At 40.3% G+C, this 11025-nt stretch overlaps 1 protein-coding gene and 1 long non-coding RNA gene across 2 annotated transcripts; both read left to right on the forward strand.

The window, feature by feature from the left end:
* The first annotated feature begins 1240 nt into the window (after window positions 1-1240).
* LOC104426178 (4-coumarate--CoA ligase-like 9) lies at window positions 1241-5026 on the forward strand. The gene is given in 7 exon segments (XM_010039138.3): window positions 1241-1555; window positions 1557-2325; window positions 2776-2962; window positions 3279-3424; window positions 3523-3590; window positions 3994-4096; window positions 4673-5026. Coding segments are annotated over 7 exon segments (1608 nt in total). The 5' UTR covers window positions 1241-1346; the 3' UTR covers window positions 4799-5026.
* Window positions 5027-5982: 956 nt separating this feature from the next.
* LOC104426181 lies at window positions 5983-10527 on the forward strand. Its single transcript, XR_005547807.1, has 5 exons — window positions 5983-6093; window positions 6251-6446; window positions 8012-8079; window positions 8546-8641; window positions 9877-10527. It is a non-coding gene; the product is annotated as an uncharacterized LOC104426181 (long non-coding RNA).
* Window positions 10528-11025: the final 498 nt, after the last annotated feature.

The following is an 11025-nucleotide window of genomic DNA, read 5'->3' on the forward strand; positions in this document are numbered from 1 at the left end:
AAAAATGACAGACATAAACGATCTTGTATAGTCCTCTCAGGAATCCTATGCTCAGGCATCCTATGCCAAATGGAGAAATCCTCTCTCTCAAAATCCTTATGATCAGTGACTTTTTTCCTTATATCTTGAAATGGACCTTAGCACAGTCTCCCATTATGCTCAAATAGCAAACTGGGTCATGTTTGTCGACACTCCGGGACTCTTCGGGATTCATGAAGAAGAACGTGCCTTAAGTAGTCAAAGTTTGTGAGATGTTCTGATCTCACAAAGGGAATCCTTTGATGACATTGGAATGGAACAATTCTATGAGGAAAAACGGCTTGCAAGATATAGCTCTAATGATTTAGACTATAATTATAATTCTTGGGATGATAGATAGACCTAAAGCAAAAGTTACTATAGCACAGGTTACCGTAGTGAAGTATTGTAGAGATAGACTAGGAAAATTACTGTTTACAGTCATTGTTCATATCACCTAGAATAATTCTTGATCGGAAATTCCAGAGCCTTTGTGTGTTTTAGGACTTGTGAGTTTGGTCTTTGTTTTTTTATGACCTCTTAATACCAATAAAAGGCAAAGAAGATGTAATGTTTTGGGTAGAATCCCTTAAAATAAAGTGTGCGCTTATACAAATTTTCTCTATGACTCTCTAAACACTTCTTATTCTCAAATCCGTAGGATCCTTTAAGGAAGGTAGCTAAGCTAAGTTAGAGATATTACTATCTTGGTATTTTTTAATGTTGACCATAGAGGGTCGCTTGAAGTCTTGCAATTTTAGTGTCGACCGTTAACAATAGATTTTGATCGCCGGTGGTCGCTTGCCTTTCACTGACCAACTTTTTTCTTTGATTGAATTTTTTATTTTTCTAATTATAAAAAGTTCTACGTAAATATAATGTTTTTCAAACATTATTTTGTACTTCATAAAATTTCAGATTATAATTTAATAAACATAATTTATATTTTCAAAAATCTCGTTAACCTAAAATTCTTTATCTTTTTTCAAAAGTCTAGTCAAACGCCCTATTTATACCATATTAAGATACTTTTACAGTGATTGGGCATGTGAGTGCGAAGGTGTCATCGCTATTTTTAAGCCAAGTGTTATTATAGGTAGTGCGCATTAACATCACCTGTCAGCTTTTCTGCTATGAACACCGTAAGATAAAAAAGTGGGGAATGGTGGTTAGTCATCTTGAATTACATTTTGTTCATGCGTCATATCATCTCGTGCTTTTAATTCTCTGACAAGACGGGAAATAGTGGGCACTCGTCGCCATGGCCGACGCCATTATCATCACTTCAGGATGACTGAAACTATTCATCGCACCAAAAACTCGAACCCATGAATGGCTTCTGCGCGGAAACCAGGACCTTCCACAGCCTCAGGCCCTCCGTCCCTCTCCCTCCTCCTTCCCTCCCGATTTCTCTCACCGACTTCCTGCTCTCCATCCCCTCCTCCTCCTCCTCCTCCTTGCCGTTCCTCGTCGACGCCGCCACCGGCCACCGGGTCACCTACCCGCGCTTCCTCTCGCAATGCCGCGCTCTCTGCCTTCCTCGCCAGCCGCTTCCCTTCGCTCTCCAAGAACGACGTCGCCCTCGTCCTCCCGCCTCCTTCCCTCTACGTCCCCGTCATCTACTTCACTCTCCTCTCCCTCGGCATCGTCGTGTCCCCCGCGAACCCCCTGAGCTCCGCCTCCGAGATCCGCCACCTGGTCGGGCTCAGCCAGCCCGTCCTCGCTTTCGTCACCTCCCAAGCAGCTCACAAGCTGCCTACGCTCGGGCACGGCATCATCCTCATCGACTCGCCCGAGTTCGAGTCCGCTTTGTCCCGGACCGGACTGAAGGAGACCGATCCCGTTCTCCGCAATGTCAACCGGGTCACGCAGGCGGACCCCGCGACGATTCTCTACTCTTCGGGCACGACAGGCCGGGTCAAGGGCGTACTCATGACCCACGGAAACATGATCGCGGGGCTTGCCAGCGCTCGCCAAGCCGAGCTAGGCGCGAAGCCCGTTTTGCTGTTTCCACTTCCCCTGTTCCACGTGTATGGCTTTGCGGGGATATTGAAGGCCTTTGGGATAGGGGCGACCGTGGTTTTGATGGGGAAGTTCGAGCTTGAGGCCATGCTGAAGGCCGTGGAGAAGTATAGAGTCGGCTTGTTGCCGGTTTCGCCGCCAGTCGTGCTAGCGCTGGTGAAGTCGGAGCTGATCAGGAAGTATGACCTCAGCTCGCTCCACACTGTCATGTGTGGCGGAGCGCCGCTCGGGAAGGAGGTTTGCGAGCGGTTCCAGCAGCAATTCCCTAACGTGGAGCTGGTGCAGGTAAAATGCTAGGAGTGCTAAAGATATTAAAACTAACATAGCTTTCATATTTTTAATTTATTTGGCCAAAAAGATAGTTATCCCTTTAATTTTAGGTTTAGTATAAGGAAAACCTCAAACCGGTGCACATATGGTAAATTTATCCCAAATTAATTTTTTAACTACAAAAATTCTAAACCGGTATACTTGTGACGAAAATCCTAAACTGGTACCTTGTATTTTTTAACCTCCAAATACTAACTTCGTACTAGTAAGCTTACCCCAATAGGAACCGCATTTGTACCATGACAGTGCTGTACTAGAATTTTGGATGAAGACGACGCGAAAGAGTTGTAGAATATGAGGAAGTAGATACAGGCACATAGTTTTGAGTTGATGGATACGAAAGATCAATAGATGTAAGTGACTAAGGGCTGTGTCTACATCAACATGTCTGAATGAATTTTTCAGGGTTATGCATTGACAGAGAGCCTCTTAGGAAGTAGCTTGATGGGGCCTGATGAGACCAAGCAATACGGCTCCGTCGGTCGCCTCTCTGAGCATATGGAAGCCAAAATAGTCGATCCTGTTACTCGAGAAGCTCTACCTCCTGGCTGCAAAGGCGAATTGTGGCTGCGTGGCCCAGCCATCATGAAAGGTCTATAGTCATGCCACAATCTCTCATCCTTGATTGCTTTCCTCCTGGAATCTGTGAACAAAACCCATCTGGAGATCTGTTGCACGTTTTGTTCAAGCACCATCAAGTTAAGAAATGATCGTCTTTCTATTAAAACACTGACTTGCTTACAAAAAATTGCAGTACAAAATTAGATATCCTGGTTTCCTTGGACATCAACAATTACTATGCTGCTTCAGGCATAAGGATTTCTCATTTTACTGCTGGAACTCCTCTTTGAGCTTCCCGTATCACTCGTGAAACTCTGATGTTCTGAATTTTTCATGATTCAATGTAGGTTATGTTGGAGATGACAAGGCGACGGCTGAGACATTGGACCCTGATGGTTGGCTAAAAACTGGCGATCTTTGTTACTTTGACTCAGAGGGGTTCCTCTACATTGTAGATAGGCTAAAGGAATTGATAAAATACAAGGCATATCAGGTAGCTGCTATCATTAGGAATCTTTTGCTGAGGAAATCTGATGCTTCCCATTTTTCTATAATCAGAAATAGTCATCTCAATCTCATCCCATCCTACAGGTTCCACCTGCTGAATTGGAGCATTTACTTCAATCTCATCAACAAATTGCGGAAGCCGCAGTGATACCGTACGCTTCAGTGCTTGTGTTACAACCTTCATAGATGCATTGAGTGTTTTTTTTTTTTTTTTTTTTTTTTTGTTAAGCATAGATGCATTGAGTTTGCATGAGCCAAAGTCTATCTTATTTTTATTCACCATTCGCTATTCTTTTCATTGCTTGGAGGACATGCAAAGTATTGGTGAGTCGATGTTTAAAAGGTCGAGTCGTCCTACCATTGTGCCAAATGATGATTGACAGAAGATATACTGTTGCGATCCCATTTACATTTGAGGCAAATCTTTATCTGCTTAAAATGTACTCGTTGAACTTTGGTGTGTTGTGAGATCCATAAATGTGCTTTCTTTATGGCTAAGTGGCTCATTGCGTAAGTAACCAATGAGACTAATCCAAGTGTATTGCTTGGAATCAGGTATCCTGATGAAGAGGCAGGGCAGGTTCCAATGGCTTTTGTGGTGAGGAAGCCTGGTGCATATGTTACAGAATCTGAAATCATGGATTTCATTGCCGAACGGGTATGGTCCTCCTGGATTCATCTGTTTTGGAAGACTCTTCTTCAGTTTTTGGGATTTTCCTAGGGAAGTAGAGGAGTTGATGTCCTGAAGATGCTAAATGAAAACGCTGAGGCATCTATTCATTGGCTACGAGAACAACTGGGACTCTATTTTTCTCGATATCATAGGTGACACTTTTAGATTCCCAATCACTGACTTGCTGGGCACCTGGTGTTCTTAACAGTATGCGGGGCGATTAGTCGAGTACCTCAATGAGTTTTAATATCACCTAAGAAAGCATCTGCTCCAACCCTTGTTCTATTCCATGCTGCTAAGGTTTTTCTTTTCTCCCATTTAACCCCAATTTGTCACGTAACTTTTTGGCGAGCAGTCAATGCTACTAGATCTATCCAACAAAATGGGCGTGGTCTTTTGTATGATACCTTTGTTTCACTTGCTAAAACTTACTTGGATAACATAGCTCAATCAGATGACTTGTTCCAGTTGAGTAGCACATAGCGAATTTGCAGGGTGTTTTGCCCCAAACCCATAGACAACGCAACCCTTTTCTCTAATTTCATTAAACTGGATTTGCAGGTTGCTCCACACAAGAAGATAAGGCGCGTCGCTTTTATCAGTAGCATCCCCAAGAATCCCGCAGGAAAGATATTGAGAAGGGAGCTCATCAATCATGCTTTATCTGCTGGTTCAGCTAAATTATAAAATCTTTGACCAGGAAAAGAAGTCCCATTTTTCATTTAGTAAATTATTATCAGTTCTCCTCTGATATATGTTGTACTTGTATTTGGAAGCGATTCACCATTCCTTACCGAAGACAAACATAAACCAGGCGAAATGTGTAACCCCGACTGAATCTTATACCGGCTCTTTGGAGAAGCTGTGCTTGTTAATACTGAAGTGGTTCGGTTCGAGTCCCCACTTGAGTCCTTATATTCTTGTGTTTGTCATTGTTTTTGGATGAAATATGCCATTATCATCACCCTGTGTTTGCTCCATGGGATGCACTATGCAGTACCAGTCGTTCGATATGATTGTTCATTCCTGGCAGAAGACGTGAAATAAATCCGAAATACAGGGCAGCCTCTTGGGATTGTCTACATTGCTGTGTAAAAAGTGTCTAGTTTCTCTTGCCCGTGGCTCTGAATTTATTTTGCTCATTCCCTCGTATTGAAATGCAATTTTATGGTAAGAGAGACATTCATAAATATGCGATGGCTTTTTAGATCACGTGCACGTAAGAAGTGTATAGCTCTCCATACCAAGTGGCATGGGATATTTCAACAATACTGATAATACTCGATAATCAATAATACTAGATTGTTGTACTTGTCTACATTGGAAGGATCTAATAAACAAGTGATATTGAATATAATAAGGTTGATTTACAAAATAAATACTTGAGTTGCTTGGCACATCAATTAAAATCTTTTAATGATAATGGGAAAACAACATGAATTATCTCTAACCTACGGCTTAATATATAATATCATTTATGAACTTTTAATTTGTTTACTATAATTCTTTAATTTTGGCCTAATATGCAATGTCGTCCTTGAATATATAATTTATTTAATGTGATCATTGAAGTTTTGATACATGTTCAATTTAGTCCTTAAATTACATAAAAATGTTCAATATTATTCTTTTTGTATTGAACATTTATAAAAAATTCGGATTACATTAACCAATTAAAAATTCAATTGCACATTTGACTAAAGTTCATAGGCCATATTGAATCAATTAAAAGTTCAAGTACAACATTACATATTTGGTCAAAGTTTAGGGACTATTTGTGCAATTATCCCAAAAAAAAACACAAGTCGTTAGGCACATCAATTAGCATGAATATGCACGTTTTCCCGCCTAGAACCTCCTGTCATTCGCTTCGACTCTGTCTCTCTCTCTCTGCATTCGTGCTTTCTCCGCGTTCGTCAATGGCGTCGATGCAGATGGAGGAGAACCCTAGCCCTCTCTTGAGATCAAGGGCCGCATTTCTGGTAACGCTTCTACTCGGATCATTCTTCATTCGATCTCTCTCTCTCTTCCCACGTCGAGTAATTCCCCTCGCTTCTTTCTTCGATTTGACGATGACATATCGATGCTGAAAAAAGTTTTGAATCTGTCCTTTTCTCGTTCTCCTTTTCGGATTTGCAGGGCTTTCGGATTGCGATCCTCCTCTCTCGCGCGCCTCGTCTTCTCTCGTACCCGAAGCATTTCGACGACGAGGCCGCGCAGCATTACCCCTTTCTGATCCCCTGATTCGTGGATGGATTTGCTTCGTTTCCGTAATTGGCAAGGTATTCGATAACACGGGTGAAAGAAGTGATCTAACTGAAGCGACTGAAACGTGGTACGGATATTTTTCAATGTTTTCGAGAAAGTTGCCCTGGGTTGCTCCATGTTTGTTGTCTAAGCATGCATGTAATCTGAGCTTTCACTGACGGCGTTCCTTTTTCAATGGAGGGAATGGCTGTCCGGTCCAGCTGGTTTAGTGGAGATTATGCGTATGTAGTAATTTATTTGTGGAGCCAGATTTACTGCAAAGTAAATTGTGACCGTATTTGCTCTAGAAAGTAAATGTGATGGCAAGTGCTATATAGGGTATGAAAGATGTGAAGTGTAGTGTTGGGTAGAGAGCCATTCCCAAAAGACGACGCTTTAACGTTCCTTGGGATGTTGTCCACATGACTGTTGGACTGTATCCTCACGAAGCTTATGGTTTGTCTTACATGCTTTTAATTGATGACTTTAATTCGTGTTTGGTTGTTCATGATATGTGCAGACGGATTCCATTAAACTCCATTCCTACGATCTATCACCAAATTCCTCTCGTTCTGCTTGACATAAAGCCTCTAGTTTGTTTCTGTCCCTTGTAAGAGCTTCTCCCTGATTCCGTAGGTAGTGTGCAAATCATGACTTACCCATGGTACGAAAAGCAGTTAATATACATGAATTTGATCCCATACCGAATACTGTTGTGACAAGAGTGACAGGATTTTTTCTTCTTTATTAATTCTTCTTTTTCTGAGGGGTAAATAAATTTTGCCTTTCTTTTTTACCCTGCGTTGAGCAGTATATTTGAGAGACATATCTTCCGCCAAGTTGTGAGCATGCAATTGTAATCATATACTAATTTCTGAAGCTTCTGTTAATTGGAATTTAGAAGATTCTTATTATTGCTGTTGGTTTCATTATACATAAGAATATTCATCCGTGCTTAAAGTGGGAAAGCTGGGGATTTACATGAATGAGATGTTCAACTGATATGACAGCATGTGCAGAGAGTGGTATTGGAAAACAGATGGAGTGAAGGAGGGTTTAATTCACATGGTAGGATCCCCACTTGAAACCCTGGTTTACCTCTCTTTACAACAAGTAACACAATGGTGTACTTTCTTTTGAGAAATTTATGGATGTTTACCATTTACTTCCACCTTCCATGTTCTATATGGTGGGTTGCTTTATGCTGTATCAAGATACTTCTACAAGCATTGGCCATGTGAATGTGAAGCATCGAGGTATCCTTGTTACGCTCGAGGGGACTATAATAACTAATAAGGCCTGGAGCAGTAAAAATGTATTATTAAATGGTATAAATGTCAAAGATGTAATTACAGGAGGTCCTTCTCCGAACACTTCATTTATTGCATGGCACTAGCGCACAGTGGACCATTCGTTTTCTTTGCTATTTTGGCTAGCAAGCCAATAAATCCTTATGAGTTTGTCTTATCTACCTTCTTTTATGTCGAACCTCCTCAGAGTGCATTTTTAACAATTTACATTTTGAAGGGAATGAGCATTTGATGGAACTTGAGAATTGAGAATAATATCTTCTCATTCTTCTTAAGTCAATTCTCACACATCAACAATTGTTTTTTAAAATCAACCTTTTGATTTTCCTGTTTGCTTATGTAGCTTCCCAGTTTATTGTGAGCTGGAAACGAGAAACTGCATAGTTCTGCAAAGCCATTTGCCCATTTCAGGTTTTTATCCATCTTTACTCTGATGTCCATTTACAGCTCTGTGTTTGGCTTGCAATGTCAATAATAGGAAATTTGTGTAGGTTTCCAATTTGTAGAGACGGCATCATGCCATGATTATGGGGAAATGAAAGTTCAAGAAAGCACAAAATTGTTGGGTGTTGAGGCCATCTCTTGTTCAATTCCTGTTATTTTGAAGGATGAACTGGTTGACATTTAAAGCAGGATATCGCATAATCTCCAGAATCACACTTAGATTAAATATTTTCATATATTTATAAATGGGAGAATATAAAAGATTTGGACATAACCATCAGTTTCTTGTCCCTTCTATTATCAAGGTACAGACAAAAGTTGATTTTCTAATCTATCTGCCATGATGAATTTCTTGCTTCTCTACCTCACATTGCCTTCAAATTTTCCTGGCCTAGGTTTGCTCTTACTATGGATGGCATTTTCTTTTCTGCAGATATAATTGTCCCAGGAATTTTGACTGTGAAGTGGTCTCTGATCTGAAGGATGTGTGGTGTGATCTCGAGCCACTGCTAGTTGCCAATCTTGTGAGGTATTGAGCTGAATCGGTTGTCAATGGCTTGTTCTCTTGGTTGAGTTCTATAGAGATTTCAGATAATGTTTTCCCTCACTTGGTTCTGATCTTCAAGTTGAATTCTCAACGGTCGTTTCAAAACTGGACCAGGGGTTTGGTTTTCTATATAAGCCATCTTGGAAACATAATGTTGAAGGTTGGTAGTGCCCTAGTTCAACTGTCGACCTAATTTGACTGGATATAGCTTTTTCAAAGAATGAATTTGCGAGGAGTTTGGTTTTTCTATATATGCCGTCTGGGAAAAAGAATGTTGAAGGTTGGTGGTGACTTAGTTCAACTGGTTGACCTAATTTGACTGGTAGCTTTTTTCGAAGAACTAATTTGTGAGGGAAGGGTTCGGAGATCTCGCTTCCACCTCCTTGTAATAAGTTGGCATGCCTAACCAATTGAAAACATGATGCCACTAAATTAGGAATGGCAGTGAATTTACTAAAGAATAGAGTGGGCATGATCTTTATTTAGCAAAAGTCAGGATGCACTGGAAGACAATTTGGTTTGATCTTAACGAGTTTACCTTTCTCTTGGAGATCTGCTTGAAGTCACCAAAGACAGTAGCATCATATTGCCATTAGCAATTTCAAATAAAGCAGGAACCCATCCATTACTTTTCTGTGATATGTTGGCAAATATGTTCTTGTTCTTAAAGTTCTTTTAGCTATTGTCTGAGTGACAGATATTTCATAAACATATCTTCAGTGACAATCGATAACCAATTGCAGGAATATGCTCAATCCTCCTTGTTTGTACCTGATGTCCCTTCATTATGTAATAGAATTCACCCACTTCTTTGATAGAATCTGTGTATCCGTTGTCAACTTTAGTTGCTTTGATGCTTGTTGGAGGTATCGACGTGTTGATGCATACAAAGATTCAAGAAGTCATTTGCTTCTTGTTGGGAAATGCGAGTACACACACACACACACACACACACATATATTTAATTTAAAATTCGAGTTAAACTAGTAGTTAATCAAAGGATATGTGATCTCTGTATAAGTGTTATTATCGATATTACACTTTGAAGCTTAAGTTTGATGCACATGAAACTTCATAGTGGTTTCTTTTGACCTGTGCCTTATTGTTTCTTGTTCTTTAAGAGACAACACTGCACTTTTTCCTTCATAACATGTCATTTCCATCTCATTCTTGTTCACTGTATACTTCGAATATGTGGAACATGGAACAACTTCTAGGCAAATGCAGTAATCGACCAGTCATAACCACTAGCTTGGGGAGCAGGAGTGCTGGATTGACTGTAACTGCAGTTAAGATTGGAGGTAAGATTCGATGAGTTAATGAGAGAACCTTCAGATTGATTACTGCTTACAAATGTGGATGGTTCTATCCTTCTAGTCCTCACTCCTCACCTTATTAATTTTTCTTGACCGATAGACTTCGATCTTACTTGTCAATAGAATAAACCTTATGTCAAGTTTAAAGCTTGCAGATAATAATGAAAATTGATGAACTCTATGTGCTTTGCCAGATGAGGAATAAATTGCACAGTGAAACCAATAAAGTTGATGTTATATCCAACGTGTTTTCCCAAATAGGAGTCTCATGGTTTCCAAAGTTACTACTTAGGACATGTAAGGAGGCTTTAGAAGCTAAAGTGACTTACTTAAGCTTAGAAGACCCTTGTTTTTGTGAGATTGAACTCCAGGTGTTAGCCTTATTTTGATAGCAGAATTGTAAGATTGAATATTTAGAAAGAGAATTACATTCTATGATTTGCAAGCGATAGTAGCTTATTCCACCTCCTTTGGTAATTTTCCACCTAATTTGTAATGTTGTAACAAGGCTCAATTATAGAGAATTTAATTATAATGAACGGAGGGAAGGGGCATCGGAAGATCATCTCCCTCACTAGTTAGTCACTATCAATCAATGGTGGGAAATGGAAAACTCTTACTGCTTATAACTCATGTTGCCTTTCTAAAGTACAGGCTTTTGTAGTGCGATCATTCTTTTACTGAAATTGAAAAGATACGTACTGATGCTATATGGATGGTGGAGTTTGCTAGTATGAGCATCAGCTAATGAGTGTTAATATTCTGGTGGGGGAGGATATTCAAATGCTCAAACCAAGTGGAGTGTCCACATAAAATTGCTCGAAAGGCCTTCCCTACTGCTGCAGCTGGGGAAGTTCCTTGCACCTGGAGAAAGTGTTTACACTTTGAAGCATGATGATTGTCACATCTAGAACTGTAACTGGGCGCTTTCGGATCTTCATGTCATTGTAATGGAAGCCTTTTCCCTGGATCTTGCAAGGCGCTATGTAGTCCTGCACACTTAGGTAGCAGTGCTTGTCGGATTCAAAGTTAGAGTTTTATTGTAGTTTT

Source organism: Eucalyptus grandis, chromosome 11 (genome assembly GCF_016545825.1).
Source record: "Eucalyptus grandis isolate ANBG69807.140 chromosome 11, ASM1654582v1, whole genome shotgun sequence".
Taxonomy (NCBI): domain Eukaryota; kingdom Viridiplantae; phylum Streptophyta; class Magnoliopsida; order Myrtales; family Myrtaceae; genus Eucalyptus; species Eucalyptus grandis.